At 42.2% G+C, this 18,736-nt stretch overlaps 1 protein-coding gene and 1 long non-coding RNA gene across 7 annotated transcripts in view; one reads left to right on the forward strand and one right to left on the reverse strand.

The window, feature by feature from the left end:
* Positions 1 to 2,142, reverse strand: LOC121814783. The gene is made up of 2 exons (XR_006054566.1): positions 2,042 to 2,142; positions 1 to 861 (listed from the first exon to the last, which is right to left on the reverse strand). It is a non-coding gene; the product is annotated as an uncharacterized LOC121814783 (long non-coding RNA).
* Positions 1,602 to 18,736, forward strand: part of LOC102301331 (phosphatidylinositol-binding clathrin assembly protein) — a 27,828-nt gene continuing 10,693 nt past the window's right edge. For 3 of the 6 annotated variants that reach the window (XM_042222273.1, XM_042222274.1, XM_042222275.1), the window contains exons 1-10: positions 1,602 to 2,590; positions 8,757 to 8,899; positions 12,275 to 12,350; positions 12,745 to 12,847; positions 14,171 to 14,264; positions 14,362 to 14,473; positions 14,919 to 15,025; positions 15,934 to 15,942; positions 16,440 to 16,481; positions 18,241 to 18,326. In XM_042222273.1, the coding sequence (XP_042078207.1) occupies positions 2,461 to 2,590; positions 8,757 to 8,899; positions 12,275 to 12,350; positions 12,745 to 12,847; positions 14,171 to 14,264; positions 14,362 to 14,473; positions 14,919 to 15,025; positions 15,934 to 15,942; positions 16,440 to 16,481; positions 18,241 to 18,326 (902 nt within the window). In that variant the 5' untranslated portion in view covers positions 1,602 to 2,460. The remainder of the gene's footprint in view (positions 2,591 to 8,756; positions 8,900 to 12,274; positions 12,351 to 12,744; positions 12,848 to 14,170; positions 14,265 to 14,361; positions 14,474 to 14,918; positions 15,026 to 15,933; positions 15,943 to 16,439; positions 16,482 to 18,240; positions 18,327 to 18,736) is intronic. The other 3 variants (XM_005926379.3, XM_042222276.1, XM_005926378.3) reach the window with 2 other exon arrangements.

Here is an 18,736-nt window from a genome sequence, read left to right on the forward strand (position 1 = left end):
GCATTTTTTATACCAAGGTAAATAACTGAGCAGCAGATTAACTTTAAGATTGTGTATTTGTTGTACGGCTGTAGTCAAACGTTTACATTCAGCAATCATGGGCATGAATGTCATGGTAATTTGGGACTTTTAATGATTTCTTTGACCTGTTCTGTCCATGGTACAATGATTATGCAAGCATCCTTTACCAGACACTTTTGGTAGCCGTCAACGAGCTTCTGGCATAATTCTGGCGAGATATTTGACCACTCTTCTTGACAGAATTTGCAGACCTCATTTAAATTGCTTGTTTTCCTGGCACAGGACTGGTCCATAGATTTTCTATTGGTGTGAGGTCGGGGCTTTGGGAAAGTCATTCAAGAAGGGATCATTGTCCTCAATTTGAAGCTGATCATTGTGATCATGTTGGAAAATTCGGAGGTAGCTCCCCTTCTCCATTAAACCATCCACTTTGCGCAGTGTACCTGTACCACTGGCAGCTAAGCAGCCCCAGAGAATTATGCTACCACCACCAGCTTGACAGCTGGTGGATTGTTCTTAGGTTTGAAATCCTCACCTCCTTTACTCCTCCAAACATACCTCTTTGTCATTGTGACCAAATAGCTCAACCTTGGTCTCCTCTGACCATCAAACTTTTTTCCAGAGGATGTTTGATTTGTCCATGTGAGCAGCTGAAAATTCAAATAGAGCTTGAAGGTGTAATTTTGGAGCAGGCACTTGCCTTGCTTGGTGCCTTCTCAGTCCAGTGATGTAAAACACACTTCACTGTGGACTGCGGCACTGCTGTTCCACAGGTTTCCAGCTCACAGGAAGCTTGCTAGTTCCTGGTTGAGGGTGACAGTTTGTGTCTTCTTCCAGATCCTGGCAAAGTGGAGATGGTGACACATAAAAACAACTTTTACTTATGTACAGTAGTTTGAACCAATGATTTTTGAATCCACAGAAATTAAAATAAATTGACAAAACAGGGACAGAGGTTCCTGCAGGGTTTAAATTTTAGCAGTGTGAATATTTTGTGGTCCAGAGAATATCTTCTAAAGCTTTCTGGATAACACAAGGAAATATGTTTTAAGCTATTTAAGTAATATCCTCCTGTGAGTTATTTTACCATTATGAGAAGACTGTTTCATTCCAGGAACTACATTTCACTGTAACGGTGAAAAGATATTAAAGCAAAAACGATTACTTAAAGCTCCCTCATAGTATTAAGTTAAAAACTGGAGGTGGAATATTGGTGGGGAATTATTTACAATAAACGTCACCATCTGGTTTTCCTGGGATTTAAAAGCACAAACTAAAACACACGGGGTCAGAGGCACCTTTTCATAGGAGGTGTTACAGGAATAAAACATCTTTTTGTGTGTTGTTATTATTAGTGGTTTTTCCTCACTATGTGTCTACATTTCATTGGACAGCAGATAATCAGCGCGAGTTTGCACATCACACTATTGTGCTGTCCGTATGCACTAAGGTGATAAACCAGCTGATGCTTTTCTCTCCTTGAAAAGCCTTCTGCTTTAAGATGCCCTCCCCGGACTCGAGAAGTGGTCCAATCGCCCTCGTTTCTCAGTCACCTGATTCATGTGCTGCCATTTTACACACAAGTTTGACTGACAAAATAAATAAATAAATCAGAATTGGCCTATCGGAAACCTCAGCAGAGAAATACACCCTTTTGTAAAGAAGATTAAAAAGACTGGGGATAAAAATCACAGCGGCTGAGGTTTCATGCAGCCAGCGCGGGGTGCTGTGTGCGAATCAGAGAGGCGCTTGCAGTCGGATCTGTGCACACGTTCAGAGGCGATACCGGGTGAAGAAGAAGGAAAAGGGGAGGGAAAGGACAATGCTACAGCCAGTGTCTTTGAAAAATTAGTCTTCAGTCATGGTGATGCGGCATAGATTTCATAATCATCGCCGGCCGTCTTTCTATCACTGACATTGCTTTTTTGTGATTCGGCGCTCTGGCACGGACTCTGCGCCGGCATTTCACCCTCAGCAGCGTCTATTTCAGGGATACTGTAGATTATATTAATACACTGACCAGCTTTGGATGCAGGCCGCTCTGACAGGCTACACCGATTTTCTTCTTTTTTACAAGCAGGTTGATTATTTCTGCAGCTGGGCCACCCTGTTGCCCTGCGCTGGATTTTTGGATGCTTCTCTGGATGTGTGACCGTTTAACGCTTTATTTGGCCGCCGCATGAATTCTCCCACCGGATCCTGGTCCGTGTACGCTGCTGTCCTCCACCACCACCTCCTCCTCCTCTTCTCCCTCCTCTGGCCGATTCTCACAGAGGGCACTACCCTCCTCCTCCTCCTCTTCCCTGCCGCTAAAGACATTTTGATCGTCCTCCCCGGTTCCCCCCACCCGGACTCGACCATCACTCCTCCGCCTGCCTCCTCCTCCTCCTCCACCACCACCACCACCACCGCCGCCGCCGCCGCCTCCTCCTCCGTAACATGTCGGGACAGTCTTTGACCGACCGGATCGCCGCCGCACAGCACAGCATGACCGGGTCTGCCATCAGCAAAGCCGTCTGCAAGGCCACGACGCACGAAGTCAGCGGACCCAAGAAGAAACACCTTGACTGTAGGTTAAGCATACCATCACTGCTTACTGTATAGATAGGCAGCCTGCCTGCATGCATGCATCAAGCGACCAGCATCTTTTTCCTCACAAAGGGTAGCTTGTATAAACAGCATTACGCTCCCCCCCTCCCACCACCTCTCTCTCTCTCATCCGGCCCGCTTATGTTCACAGCTTCTTTAATTAGGCACCGTTACATTCCATTAGATTAAAACGTGATTTACGCAGCAGCCGAGCGCACACAGGCTCCACCACTGACCATCAGAGCAAGCGGAGATCTTCTTCGTCTCTCTTTTTTTTAATATAAGGCGAGAGGGGGGCAAGCCAGGCATTATCTGTGCATGTCATTCAGGGGAAATAGGCCACTCTGGTATAAGCTAATCATATTGCAACCAGTGTAGGCCTATCCATTATTAATGCCACTATCAGGAGCAGCAGCAGCACTATGTCCCTTGGAGACTCTTCAGTACAGAATGTGCGTTATTGTGCAACATTTTTCTGCCATGCATTCTCGCTGATAAACGCGCTGCTGGTCAGTCCTAAAGGTGCTGAGGACCCTGTCAAGGTTTTAGGAAGAGCAGTGCACTTTTTCCACTCCCCAGCTAATTGTCTATGCAATCAGTAGCAATGATGCACACAGTGATAAAGAGGATTTCTCACATGTGGATTGCATCAGTGATTATTAGGTGGCTGTTAGGTTAGGTGGCTTTTCTGCCTCACTATAATTACTTGACATGATCAATAGAGAGCATGGGTGATCAATGGCACTGCCAGTCACACTCACATGCAGGCAGACAGACAGCAAGACAGCGAATCTGGAGGAAATGTGGATAAATCAGTCAGAGAGAGACCATGAGGCAAGTGGCCAAACAGCCAGTCATCCAGCTACACACCCACCCACCCAGTCAGTCGGTCGCCCGGCAAGTTTGGCAGTGGATTGGTCAGTCATGTCCACAGCAGAGGGTACCATTGTGGATTTTGGGCTCCCTTACAAGATATGCCACCAGGCATTTCAGTGTAATATATCTAAAGAGGGCTGCCTCACTAAAAAAAAAGAAAAAAGAAGAAGAAGCAGGAAACACCCAGTGGGGGCTCAGAAGCAGGTTTCTCTGAGCATTTACGATGAAGGAGCCCTTTTGTGACTCTAGAGCAGGGGTGGGCAACTCCAAGCCTCGAGGGCCGGTGTCCTGCAGGTTTTAGATCTCACCTTGGGTCAACACACCTGAATCACATGATTAGTTCGTTACCAGGCCTCTGGAGAACTTCAAGACATGTTGAGGAGCTAATTTAGCCATTTAAATCAGCTGTGTTGGTTCAAGGACACATCTAAAACCTGCAGGGACACCGGCCCTCGAGGCCTGGAGTTGCCCACCCCTGCTCTAGAGTAATTCCTGCTGCTTTGATTTCATATTAATCTTACCTCGATGGTGGCAGGCGCTCAGTGTTAATTATTAAGTTTTTTAGAGGCTGATGTTTTACGCTATACACAGTTTCACACATCCTTGGAAAAATAAGTAGAAGAGAATCAAACCTACTGATGGCTCCACGTTCAGTATCGCCGCAAGTGCATCAACAGACTAGCACCGGTGCTCGTTTGTTATTGTGCTCGCCACAGACGCCCCAGTTTTATGAGAACATTGGACTCCTGCAGATATTAAACGACAGAAGGTCATCCACCTTCAGCGCCTGCCACGAGTGGGTGTATCTCAGAAACTAGTAAATGTCACTTAACTCAAGGGTGAGAGCAGAAAATCTTAAAATAGAACCGGAGCATTTACATGACAAATGTCCATCTGTCAAGTGGATTATAAAACAGTTTTTGTCACGACTCACAAGGGCAGAGAAGTTTCTCTCAGAGTCGGTCAGTTTATTCTGGTGAAGGTGGTTTATTCTCCTTTTCCACATTGATACGACTCCTTTGTAGATTTGATTCACTCCCATGGAAGTGTGAATCACATTTTTTAGTTAAATAAGCAATTTTGTACTGAAGCCATTCAGATGCAGCTGTTCTAATAGATGCCGCAATAAAATACTTTCTATTTCCAGCTAGAGAGCCTCTCTTCTAAGCCAACATCCAGCACTCTCTCTCATCCGCATTAGGGCACACTTTTAAGGTTAAGGAGGCGCTCCAGGAAGGAAGTGTGTTTGTCATCAGGCGGTCAGTGGGCCTGAGCCTTAATTTGACTGAGAGGACCTTGGTGGGGAAGTGAATAAAGAATGCAAAGAAAAGGCAGTGAACACAACTGCTCTCAAGGAGCTTCTGATGAGTCAGCTGTACAGGACTGCGTGCAATCACAGGTCTCTTTGTTCGGCCATCAATGCATCTGAGACTCTTTTCTAACCGAACCTGCGTGGTAAACTCAGGTTATGAGAAAACGGCGGACATTTGGTTTGTATTTTCAGATAATGCAAAGCTTATTATAAAAGCTCTCTGCATGGAGGACACGAGCGAGTGGAGCAAACTCGGTGTGGCTAAAAGAATACAGAGCTGCCGGGAAGAAACTGTTCAGATTGGAAAGAAAGAATCTGTTAAAATAATCTGAGGTTAGTTTGATAAGCAGAGTTAAAATACACTCTAGTTGTTATTGAGCCACCACAGCAGGCACAGCATAGAGTAAATGCTACGCACAATAAATCTATTCAGAGTGACCAAACCCAGGCCTCCTTTTTTTCCCCCCCCTCTTACGGGGTCATGACCTTGCCGCTGTGGTAGGTGACTTCAGTGGCAAATGTTCATCTTTGATGACCCACAGCAAATAATGAGCATGACACACACACAAACACAGGGTAATGACATAGTAGAAGAGTAATCAGGCTAAAAATTACCTTCTGCCCCCAGAGCACAGTCAGCAGTGGTATTCACTGTATGATTTCTTTGCTTGTGCGTCACTGCTGAAATGCTGTAGCGTCACGTTGTAGATTTATTCAAAAAGAAGCTAATTGTGTCGAGAATAATTATCTGCCTTTTTTGCTCCGATGTTCTTCGCTTTTGGCCTCTCGGCTGGATTCAGTGAAAGGCAGCAGCGAGAAAGAGGAAGAAGTGACGACAGATGAGCAAAAATACAACGAATGACGGGGCTCAGCCGCACAGGCGGTCAAACAGAAGAGTAATATACACGAATCCCCCCTCCTCGCCACGCACACACATGCTTACTCTGACATCTTGTAGTTCAATTACACGCTCTGAATGATATTCACTTTTTTTTTTCTTTTTTAACGCCAAGGCCTTAAAACACATGGGAGGGGAAAAAAAGTTTTTATTGCATTTTAAAGTAAATCTCTTTATGAGCTCAAATCCCTTCAGTCATGCATACTTTAAAACTCTGCTCTTACATTTGATCCTAACCAGTATTACAGGTGTCTTAAATTTAGCGCCGTGTTGTCGTGTAATCGTGCAAACCTTTGCACGCTTGCAGCATAAATCTCACTTCTTTTTGTGTTCTTTATCTGCATTTTTTTCCTGTGTGGATTTCGGCTTATCGATAATCCCAGCTGGCAATCGTGCAATCAATACTTCATCATCATCATTGTCATCATCATCACATCCCTCTGGCTATTTGCACAGCCACACATCGATGGTTAAATCCCAGCTGATGAATTGTCACCCAAAGGAACAAATAGATTGGGACATGGAAATGTAGTAATTACCCTACTAAAAGTTAAATATCTCTAAACCTCCAGTGAATTAGTTACTGGTTACTCACAGGCAGTGTAAAACTGAACACTTTTTGACCTTGTCTGCTGTTTAGTTACAGCTTGATATAGATGTTTGGGTTTTTTTTATATTTATTTATTTCTGAATTTCCTAGGATCATCCTTCAAGCTCTGCTTTTGAGCTCAGCTACCTCTAAATATGAGGCAAATATGTGGTTATTTTTCCACTCTGTTGCCTCATCTTACATCGTTTTTATTCAAGTGTCACATAAAACTACTAGAAGCTCTAGTCCTTGCAGTTTAAAAGCCCATGAACATAAAAGCAAACATACAGGGTTTCAGAGAAATGGTCCTAATTTAGACATGGAATGCAAGAGGCACACATTAAGGATTTTAAAGGAGGAATTGAGGATTTTATTGTTGCGTATATATACATATATCTATTCAATATGCGTTAGTTTGGGAATTGTTTCTTGTGCCAATTTTATTGCTTCCTGTGCATGTTACATTTTCTGCTTTCAGATGTAGGGAGTGGACAGACCTTTGGCTTATATTTGGCCCTAAAGCAGGAGACCAAATGTCATGACATTAATGCAGCAGAGTTGAGAGTCTGACAGTCTTGGCTGCGTTCGTAATTCATTGTAGGCCAAGCTGGATGAGGTGACAACCTATAATCAATACTTTTACACTTATTATTGGCTGTGCTGTTCCTGCTGAGGCTTTCGCAGTCGAAACTAAAATAAAATAAGACCAAGCTGAGTTGGATCGAAGCATCAGCTGCCGCTGGTCGCTGTTGCTTAGGGTGTGTTTCGACATGCAGTCAATGGTTAATCAGGGTGCGAACCGGGACTCTTTGGTATCCAGCGTTTCAGTGGCTGCAGAAAACCTCATCAAGCTTTCAAAACAAAACACTGATAACCTCTGATCCTGCAAAAAAAAAGAAAGAAAAAAAGAAGCAGATCTCAGAAACCAAACAGCTTTCTCAGTATCTCAGCACACAGATGCTTCCCCGTCTGCCTGTGACTACACTGGTTTTCTCTGATTGCACAAGGGACTCTTTAATTTAGTTCCTTTCATTATAATTGTGCGACACACTTTTGTTGCTGGTGTCTTGTTACCAAATTCAAGTGAAACCGTGGATCGTCCTGATTTCACACTTCTCATCTCATCTGGTAACATTTTAGATTCATTTCTTCTGTCTGTTTATCACTTTTGGTCCCAGTGTGTGTTTTACCAGGATTAGCTGAGACCCTGTTACCAGCTGGCCTTTAAGCAGCCTGCACAATCTCACTTTTAACAGCATCACTGAGAATTTGATGCAGATTGTTTTATCCAGGAAAAAAATCTCCAGCTTGCTGATAAATGTCACTGAGCAAATAGCATGAGCTATATATTATGAATGCACTCTGTATAGTGTGTTTATAAAAAAAAGGGTTTTTTTTACTGTAGAAATGCCCCAAGTCAAGATAAGAAAATCTGTCCCTGAAGATTTTAACAACCTTTCGTTTACAGTAATTGAACATTTCAGAATCACACAAGTGGATCTGTAGGCTATGCAGTATGTAATGCACTGTGTAAAACACGGGGCATGTTTGCACCATTTTACTAGAAGCCTGCAAGTCTTTGTGCTTCAACAGATGCCAAACATACTTTGCATTTTGCTTCTGAGCCCAGTTCCTTAAAGAATGTAGGGCAACATTCCTGCAACCCATCCCAGCAACACTTCTTATCTCTATTTTTAATTATTTTTGTTGTATCTACAAGACTGAGCACAAACAAAAACCCTACTCCTCTGTTTCCCTGCCAGTTCTCAGATGTGAACACGCACATGCGAGCACACACTCGACCTGTCGTTTGCCAGACCTTTGAGTCTGACATACAGCACCGAGCTGTTTTTCCCCCTTTTTTAAAACGTGTTCCACATTTGCTTTAAACGGCCAATTTACATTCTAGATGCGACTCTCGGATGTTAACTGTTGGGAGGGTGGGGGTCATCTGTTTTAGTCCATCATCGCTAACAAAGATGCTCGGGAAGAAAACTCACAGTCAATATTCATCATCACTCCATTCATCTGACAGTTTTTTTTTTTTAGTTTTTTTTTCCTAAATAAAATATGTGTCGCTTAAGTTCATTACGCGGGAATGGAATCGACCTTGCAATGTACCTTTCCATCTTCTGAGTTGATATTTTATTGATATTTTTGTAGAGGAGGCTGGCAGCGTTGCTGAATTACAGTCTCAGATGTGCATTTGGAGATACATCCATCTATAGAGACTATATCATTCATCGATATCATTAATCCATCATTTGTTCATTGAGGCGAGATAAATGCACCAGTCAATATGACTTCAGTCTGTGTGATTGTTCACTCCATCAGCAACTGTTGCTTTTATTCACAATGACTTACAGTAAGTGAACAGGCGGGGTTGGAGTTTATTTGTGTGTTCCTTCACCTTGCTTTCACACTTTTCTCCAGATTGTTTCATGGGTCATCTTTTTTTTTGTCTCCTCCAGACCTGATCCACTGCACCAATGAGCTGAACGTCAGCATCCCCCACCTGGCAGACACACTGCTGGAGCGCACAACTAGCAACAGCTGGATTGTGGTTTTTAAAGCGCTCATCACCACACACCACCTCATGATGTACGGCAATGAGGTGAGTCAACCCGCATTGACGTATGGATGCCCGGGGAAATTCGGAGGATGTTTGTCCCCTCTGATCTTGTGACAACAGGAAAATTATTTGTCATCCTGACAAAAAATGCTTGTTTTAAAGAGATCTTAAATGCACTATGGTGCTTCTAAAATGATCCGTCTCACTGTTTTTTTGAGGTCAACATTTCCTGAGTGGTGGGACGTGACTTGAAAGGCCAAAATGACTCTGCCGAAGCTCTAAATAAAAATGTAGAAAAGCTTATTCATCTATTTATCAGTATTGCTCTTCCAATAGAAAAAGGCACCAAATAACCTCTCATTACCAGTGACTCCTGTGTGTGTTATCAATTAATTACACAAATTGTCACTAGGCAGCAAAAGATGACGATCAAACCATTTCCTGTACAGTCTAATACTCTGTGAATGAGCACGAGAGAGACTCTGAGCTTGCTGGTGTTTTGATCGATCCTAAATACTTTGTAGAGATTTCTCTCCAACGCACCCTCAGTGAGATTCTTTGAAACCGTGTCTTCCATGTGTCCAGCAAGGACAGATGAAATACTCGGCTGACATTTCAATGGCCAGTATGACAAATCGCAGCGCTCCACTGCGCACCCTGCGAGAGCAGCGACCAAAAAACATCAAACATGTTAAATGATGAGCTTCTGAGACTAGATAGAAGTGCCGTGGCAACGATTACTCCGGGGACGATGACCCTTTCAGAGCATGTGAGCAACAAAGCTTTCAGTGACATGAGCAGTGACATGATGTTTTAAAAATTTGTCAGGGTTGTTTAAATTGGGCGTTTTTAGCCTGGCTTTTTCCTCACTGGTTTTCACCCTGGCCAGAAAGACTGCGTGTTTACAGGCCTCTGAATTGGCATCAAAGCTTGCTTAACGTGATCTGATCCTTTTAAAAAGTGGATGCTGGAATGGGTTTTGCTGCAAATGGGATATCAGTTAAGGAAAGAAGGGGTTGTTTTGTATTGGTAGTGAGGGCAGATTGTGAACGCTAGATCAAGGAAAAGTCGTATGAATCAGCTCTTAATGTTAAAACACCACAGCGAGCTGACTGACCTGATCCACCCTGGCAACCACGACTCAAATAAACCAAACAAATACAAATGTAGCTTTTTCCAGAGGCTGCCTTTTTTCTCCATTGAGCTCTTAATTGTCTGCCTGCTTTCAGTTGTTACAGGAAAGTTAATCTGCTTCTTTTCCCCCTGGGTAACTCAACCTAGACAAACTACATCAAGCCTGGACATGTTTATGAATGATGATACAGTTTTCAAGGATGTCAGTGTGTCTGTTTGATACAGTTTCAGGAAGATTATTTCACTGTTTCCTTCTTGGCTGTGAAATTAGTAAAAGGCAAAAAAAAACGTAGGGCAAGAGCTTTCAAATAAAGACGGGGCAAACGTTCAGTGAAACAAGTAAGAAAGTGAGTTACACAGCGATAGCTAATATACCCAAGTTTGGTAACACTGGCTACTATAAGATGCTAGTCAAACCCGTAGACTGTATATTAGACTTTGTTGTAGACACAGTGATGTCACCCACTGGCTTTAATGTTTGCCGTTTTCAATTTCTAGCACCAAATCACAACAACTATGGCTTCAAGGTGATTTTTTTATTGTAAGGTCAAGACCCTACAATAATGCAAAGACAACAGGAAAAAAACCCCAACAATAATATGATGCGACAGCGGGAAGAAAAAACTTCCTTTTAACAGGAAGAAACCTTGACAGAACCAGGCTCAGCGAGAGGCGGCCATCTACTGCGACCGGTTAGGGGTGAAGGGAGGAAGACAGGACAAAGACACACTGTAGAAGAGAGCCAGAGATTAATAATAACTGATGATTAAATGGTGGTGTAATTTTTGCAGCCTTAAATCTGCTTTTGTGTTCCAGATGTTGTGTTTTTTTTAGATCAGATGCAACTTTGAACAAGCGCCAATTGCTAAGTTAGCAGCTAATGCTGACTAGCTTAGAATTTGGCCATGTGCAGGTTAGAGAGTGCACTGCTGATAGCAACCACTGGTTACTAATGAGAAATGTGTTATCCCTGACCATTTGGTGAGCAGTTGCTGGAGATTGTTAGTTGAAATTTGGAGCAAAGAGGTATACAGGGGTTATGAACGCTTTGGGCAACAAGCATTGGGCATTGACAGCAATTTACACTATATCTATAAACACTCGACAATTACTCACTGAGTGGTGGAGAAGCTGTAAAGCATAGCAGTAAAATATGTGCAAAATATATGGGCAAATGTTGAAGCCTGCTAGCAAACAAAGCAATCACAAGAAGGTTTTTGGTGCAGCACCACGAGGTGGCTGTAGCTCAGAAGGTAGAACAAGATAATTGAAAGGTTGGTGGTTCAATCTCTGGCAGCTCCAGTGTTAGCTAGAAAGCACTTAGGTGCAGAAAAAAAGTCCTTTTATTAATGGATGAATAAAGCATGTTGTATAAAGTGCTTTGAGTGCTCCAGTACAGTAGAAAAGCCCTCTATAAGGACCAGTCCTTTTAGCATTTACCCTCTTTGCCAACCACTTGCCAACTGCTCAGGGAATACAGTTTTCCTAGACCTGCATGACTGAGGCCTTAGCAAAGTGCATACACAAAATGCCAGGCCTGTGGTGCTTTTTCAAATTCTTCTTCCGTGTTTCCGTGGTGACATGAACAAAAGTCTGTCATAGATACAAACTTTGGTGACCTTTAAATTACGTACGAGCAACGTATGTGGATTGAGACATGTGAAACAAACACAAATGGAGAATATAATGTCACATTTGCAGGGAGGTGGTGAATATGAAAATCAAAAGAATCGTGATTTATAATAAATCTTTTAAAAAAACATATAGATGCTAAAAATTGCTGCACGTGTGACGATGTTTGTGCAAGGTTTCATTCATATATAATCATAGGTAGGGTAGATACACAAATATATACATATGCTATGATCTTTACAGTAAGATGCCACAGATATTCTAATTACTGATAACATATAAATACAATAACACTAGATTTTAATTCACTGAAAACACACAGAAAGCACAGATAATATTACTGTGTACAGTGCACAGTAATATTATTTGTCACAGTACTGCATTAAAAAGGCACCGAAACAATAAACAGAGTTCAACTGGAAGGTACATTTTATTACTTTTAAATGTAACTTTGCAAAAAGAAGAACTTTTTTTGTCAAACGTTACCTGCGTCACCCAAGCCAGCACAATTACCCTCTGAAAAATGCAGATAAAGCTGCAACATTTGTGTACATACAGGCTGCCCATGTGGCAGTTTGGCCTTGACTTGAAACTGTCAGGCCACAGAAAGAGAGAAATCACTAACTCATTCTTCTGTTCTTTTTCCTTCAGAGATTGATGCAGTACCTTGCCTCCAGGAATACACTCTTCAACCTCAACAACTTTCTAGATAAGGCTGCACTACAAGGTGATTTAATGCCATTTGGCTCTTTGTAGACTCAGCAGTGCTGTACATCTAACAAAATGACTTTATGTCGGACTCTCGCTGCCTCTGTAGCGCTATCAATAAGCTGCTGCTCAGATGGACCAAATCTGAAAAACCTACCGATGACTGTACCCTTTGTTTGTTACAAAGGCTGCGGAAAATTAAAAAAACATGCTTGGTGACTTTTTAATTATATATACAAAAGGAAAACAAGATAAATAAATAAAGTAAGGTAATGCATGAGCACTGGAAATGCGGGTTGGTCGCAAAGAAGCGACTATATTTTTAATTAAAATAAGTGTAGCTTCTTAATCTAATGTGAAAATTGGTCAAGCTGATCAATCTCTAACTGCAGCACCCTCTCTCTGCCCTACAGGGTATAACATGTCAACCTTCATCAGACGCTACAGCCGCTACCTGAATGAAAAAGCCATGTCTTACAGACTAGCAGCGGTGGACTTCACAAAAATGAAGAGAGGGTAGGATACTCTTGCTTGTAACACTTTGCCTGTTTTTTATCCTCTGCTTTACCTTTATAGTAGAAACAGTAAATATATTTTCTATTTTTCCTTAAATGTACATTTATGTTAACAAGTAGTCATTGCAGCCCCAAGTTGCAAATGCATGTCTTGTAAAAACAGTGTGTTCAAAATGGTTTCTATTTTTGTGTCAAGTGGTCTTGTGCCTATGTTTGAGATGAGCAACACAACAGTTTTGTTTGCATATGGGCAGCCAATCAGAAGAGAGTAGGACCTTAAAGAGACAGAGCTAAAAGGGCACAGAGAGTAGATGAACTGAACCTTTGAGTAATAAAAGCTTAGAGTCGCTGTTAGTGATATTCTAGAACAATGTTGAGCAAGAAATTGAACAGCCTTTGACGCTAAAATGCTGTATTAGAGTCAGTATATCATAACTGCAATCTTAAAACATTGTAATTATAAGCTAGTGGTCATAACAGACCAAACAGGAAAACAATTACAAGTATTGAACCAACAAAGGATGATTGTGAGGTTGGTTTAGGACATGCGTGAGGACATTTTTACATTTTTCAGTGGGGAGGTCAGAGTGGGATTACATCAGGGTTAGATGAGGTCAGGCAGGACTTGGATTGACAGTGGATTGTAGTGTTTGCAGATGATAGTGTGACCTGTAGTGAGAGTAGGGAGGAGTTGGAAGAGAGCCTGGAGAGGTGGAGGTATGCTCCAGAGAGAAGAGGAAGAAGAGGAGGGAACAGTTGTAAAGCTGAAACTGTAAGGAGTACAGATAGTTGAGGCAAATGAGTTTAAACATCTGGGGCCAACCATCCAAAGCAATGGCTTGTGCACAAAAGAGGCAAAGAGGAGAGAGTGTAGGCAGGGTGGAGTGGGTAGAGATGAGTGTCAGGGTGATTTGTGACAAAAGGATAGCAGGGTGAAAAGGAAGCTGTACAAGACTGTAGTGAGACCTGCTATGACGTATGGTTTAGAGATGCCACTAACAAAAAGACCAGAGGCAGAGATGAAGATGCTCAGATTTTCACTGAGAGTGACCAAAATGGACCAGATCAGAAATGAATACATCAGCGAGACAGCTCAGGACGACCAGTTTGGAGATAAAGTTAGAGAAGCGAGGCAGAGACTGTTTGACACGTGCAAAGGAGGGCTAGTGGATATGTTTGATGCTGAAAATGAAGCTGGCCAGGTAAGAAAAAAAGAGGAAGACCACAGAGGAGGAAGTTACATACTCTTGATTTTCAGTGCATGTACATCACTTCCTCTACAGGCTTGATGAGTTCTGCGTGTGTTCTCCTGTGTGATTCTTAGGGCTGATGGTGTGATGCGCACCATGAACACAGAGAAACTGATTAAGACTTTGCCCATCATTCAGAACCAGCTGGATGCACTGCTGGATTTCCAGGTAAACATCTGCCTTAATCGCTCCAAACCCTTTAATGTAAGCAATTGTAGCTGTCACTTCAATATCTCTTCTCTCGTTCGTTCCTCCTATCGTCCAGCCAAACTCCAACGAGCTGACGAACGGAGTGATCAACACAGCCTTCATGTTGCTGTTTAAAGACTCCATACGGTTGTTTGCCGCTTATAACGAAGGCGTCATCAACATGTTGGGTACGCACGACACGGCAGATCCAGAGTTCATCTATCTTTAGTTCGTTCTATATTTATGTGGTAATTTTCCTCTGATGTCAAGATCACAAGACTGTGATTCCATCCAACTCCACTTAATCCTTCTTTAGAGAAAATCAATTTTTCCTCCCACTGTCTTCCAGAGTTCAATTAAGGGCCACTGTGTAATGATCAACTTCTTTTCTTCCATTAATTATTAAGGCAGTGAGGTGTGAGGGTCTGATAAGAGACCATCAGACTCTATGATTTTATTGTAAGTGGGAGTCTTAATGAAAATTAATTTCATCCTGCATGGACAAGAATTGGACAGGCCTAACAGGGAAAATCAGTACCAGATAGATTTTTAAAAGTTGTTTTTTACAGTATACACTGCTGCAGGTCAAAGTAAATTCTGTTTTTGAGCTGTTTCTCGTCTTCTGGCACGCAGAGAAATACTTTGACATGAAGAAGAACCAGTGCAAAGAAGCTTTGGAGATCTACAAGACCTTCCTCAACAGGATGACCAAACTGTCCGAGTTTCTCAAAGTGGCGGAGGTAACGTCCGTTTGTCCTGCCGCTCTTCGATGGAGTTAAACACCTGTAAAGACGATGGGAATATCTATTTGGAGCGAATCTCAACGGCCTTCCTTCCTCTCTGATTTTATATAAATATATTAAATGCTCCTTTCTCATTTCGTCCTGTCACTCAGAAGAAATTTAATCTGCAGAAAAGCGCACTTGAACCTGTTGAGATTTGCTCCAGACTTCTGTTACCCCGGGAACTGATTTACGGTCAGTCTTCTCAGACCTAAACTGACCGCAGATCAGCCTCCGGGAGCTTCTTCTCTTTAATCTTCCAAGTCTCTTTTTTGCACTAGATCTTCTCCTGTTTCTGTCCCTCTCTTGCCCTGGCCTAGGGAGGGGTTTACTTCAAGGCAGTCATTAACGCCAGACTCTTATAGGCTATCAGAGAGACACTCATGTAGAGCTTCCAGTTGAGAGACCCCTCGTGTGCTGCCTGTTCACATGCCTGCACTGCATGCCCAAGCAAGCTCTTTTTCTATCACTATCTCTTTCTCTTGTTCTAATAGCTTAATTTCCACCCTATTTCTTTTTTTTGTTTTGTTAATAAATAGAAGTTTCTTTTATTTTTAAATGGCTGTTACTCCGTTAACAGCTCTTGCTGGGCTTCACAATAAATATAAACAGTTTTATGATCTGTAGACTGCGCAGAGTAATCGTGTACATCTTCAAAAGCTGCCTCGCTGCTTGGTTTCGTTCCCATTTGGAAGAAGGTTTGGGATGCAGCCACTTGATCCCAAAGAAAGAGAGAAAAAAAAGGAAAAAGAAAGAAAGACTAACGTTGACTTTAAGGACCCATTCATTTTACCTGTCTAACAAAATGTGTTTGTCTGTTTGTGTGTCATCTGTGCTCCCCCTCCCCTTCTTCTTTCTGTTCAAAGTCAACATTAGTTGAGTGTCTTCCTTTTGGATGTTTCTTATCTTGCAGTCACATGACCTGTTGTCTGCCCTCTGTGCCCTGCCTGTCCAATCAGTCGTTGTGCTCAGCTTTCATTTCCAACCAGATCTCATCGTGTGTGTATTTATAAGTGTGTGTGTGTACATGTACTGTGTGCGTGTGTGTGTATATATATATACATATATATAGGTGTTTGTATGCGTGTGCATGCGCCTTCCTCCTCTGTTGTCTTTTCTTTGTTTTCCTTTACAGCCACTGCATGAAGTAATGAATGCTTGGGTTTGATTCTTCTTTCTCCCTCCTCCTCCTCTTCCTCTTCTTCCTTCAACACGCCTCTTCCCTTTATTTTTTATTACTATGTGGTCTGTTGGGTTTCTTTCTTTCTTTCTTTTTTTGGTTATTCCCTGATTTATTGTTACATTTGGTTTTATTTTTATTTTGCCTCCCTCCTCCCTCCCCCTATCCCTCCTTCCTTTTTTTGTGACACAGCGAGTTGGGATAGATCAGGGCGACAGCCCCGATCTCACACAGGTCAGTCTACATCTCATCTCAATCAGTCAATCAACCAGTCAGTCAACCAGTGTATTAAATCCGTTAAAGTCAGTCCCATAATGCTTCATTCTAAACGCTCCCGTTCCCTACTCACCCTACAGACCTGCCCACACTGCAGCTGCCCCGTTCTCCTCCTCTCTTCTTCACTCTCCTTAACTCCTTCACTTTGTCTCCTTTTCTGTCTGAATCGAGAATAGAGAGGACACATGCAACTAGCCTGAAAGCAGCATTTCCCCCCCCCCCCTGACAATTTTTAGTCCTGTTTTCCTATCTGAATCCTTGCAGAACAAATTTTACTCTAAGGTAAGATTTTTTTAAATCAGTTTTTATGCAGCACAGCCACAAAAGTTTTCAGTCTCTCTCTCTCTCTTTTTTTCAGATTAATTTTAGACTGGGGCATATAATATGTCAGAATTTTTTCTGGCAGTCTTTCAGGCATTTTCCCAGTGTAAATATCAAAGCTTGTCTGTTGACTCAAAGGCTTATCATACAAAAAAAAGTCAGCACAACTTTATGAAATAGGCTTTTGTCCATCTAAGCAGTGTTCACATCACTTTCTGAACAGATTATGTCCCTTTGTATTAGCTGTGGGGAGAGCAGCGAATGGTTTTTGTTAAATAGGTTTCTGCAAATATGACTTGGATAGGTGTACATAATGCCATCATAAGTACTGCATACTATGCTATGGTCCTTGAATACAGCTTATCCTTTTCATTGGATTTTAACAATGTGACAAAAAAACTTAAATGGAAAAAAGTTGTTTTTTCTTTTTCTTTTCTACATTTATGTCGTGTTTGTAGTGCTTATGAAGACCTTATATGCCCTTATTCAACAACATAGTGAACCATGCCTTTACTAAGCTCTAGATATGTGTCTGTTTTAATTTTAAACTTTTAGCATATTCTAGATTTCTCTGAAGAAGGATGCCCAGAATTCGCATTTTACTCTCTTTCCCCCTTAAAATAAGTATATGAGAAATCTTTTCTTTGCCTGTTGTGTTTGCCTTGTGTTCTCTGGTGCTGAAATGTAAAGCTCTGGGTGAAAACTGTGGTATCACATGTGGTCCAAATGAACCCATCCATCCTTTTTGTTTTCCAGTAATGAGTGCAGGCCAGCTGTTCGATGTGTATACCTGGTTTTTTCACCAGATGTTTACATTTGACTGAGTTAACTTCCTTGGCTTCCAGCGGGACACAGTTTTGGTGCTTAGCTCCAGTGATTACTTCCTCAGCCAATCAAACCACTAACACATGAATCTTACTGTGGAATCCACAAGTTAACTCTTAAATTTTGGATAGTGATTTTCTTTCTGTGTATGCGTGTGTAAGTGTGTGTGTTTACGAGAGCATTTGTGCACTGCTGGCCTCTGCATGGGCTCGTTAGATGGTTCACAGACGTGTTTGTTGTGTTTCGACTCTGGAGCCCCGCAGCGATGATGCTCTGCTCTGTCCCGACCTGTCAGTCCTGCTGTGGACTCGCTTGCATGATCCAAAGCTAACATGTGCATGCTGGCCAACCAAACCTGATGAAACCAAATGAAAAAAAAACAAAAAAACAGAACAAAGAGCTGTCATAGAGTAGATAGTGAATTTGAGGGTGATGTCTAAATTTTGCTGCTGCTTTGTGTGTGTGAGAGAGAGATGAAATGAGAAGTGAGGAGAGGAGGGAAAAGCGAGCTAAGTGCCCCAATTTGCCTACTTGCCCATGGTTGTAATCTGCTGAACCCCACCCCCCTCAGGCTCCCAGTTCTCTCCTGGAGGCTCTGGAGCAGCATCTAGCTTCTCTGGAAGGCAGGAAGCTCAAGGACCTCTCCACCGCCAGCAGGTATGATCAGATCACAGACAGGCACCTCAGGCCTGCTGCATCACTCACTTAATGCTACTTTTAAAACTATTATTTCTGCTACAGCTGTTCTTTCCCTTACTGCTACCAGCATTAGCACTACAGCAACCATGGTGTACTGCTGATCTGCCACCATGAATTTTACTACTGCCAGATTTTTACAGTTTCTCTTACAGCAAACATAAAACTTGCATTTTACCTACATGCATCATATGCTGTTGCTTAAATGATACTTACAATCAAATTTTACTCAAAGTTCGTTTCTGATCACTACTTTGAAACATTTCAACCGTGGGTCATGCTGATGGTGCCCAGATAACTGAATGTTTTTTTTTTTTTTAGCTTTACATGGTGTTGTTAAAAAGTATCAAAGAGTAAAGTAAAAAATATCC

The sequence above is a fragment of the Haplochromis burtoni genome, unplaced genomic scaffold (genome assembly GCF_018398535.1).
Source record: "Haplochromis burtoni strain Fernald_Lab_line unplaced genomic scaffold, NCSU_Asbu1 Contig_83, whole genome shotgun sequence".
In the NCBI taxonomy this organism is placed as follows: domain Eukaryota; kingdom Metazoa; phylum Chordata; class Actinopteri; order Cichliformes; family Cichlidae; genus Haplochromis; species Haplochromis burtoni.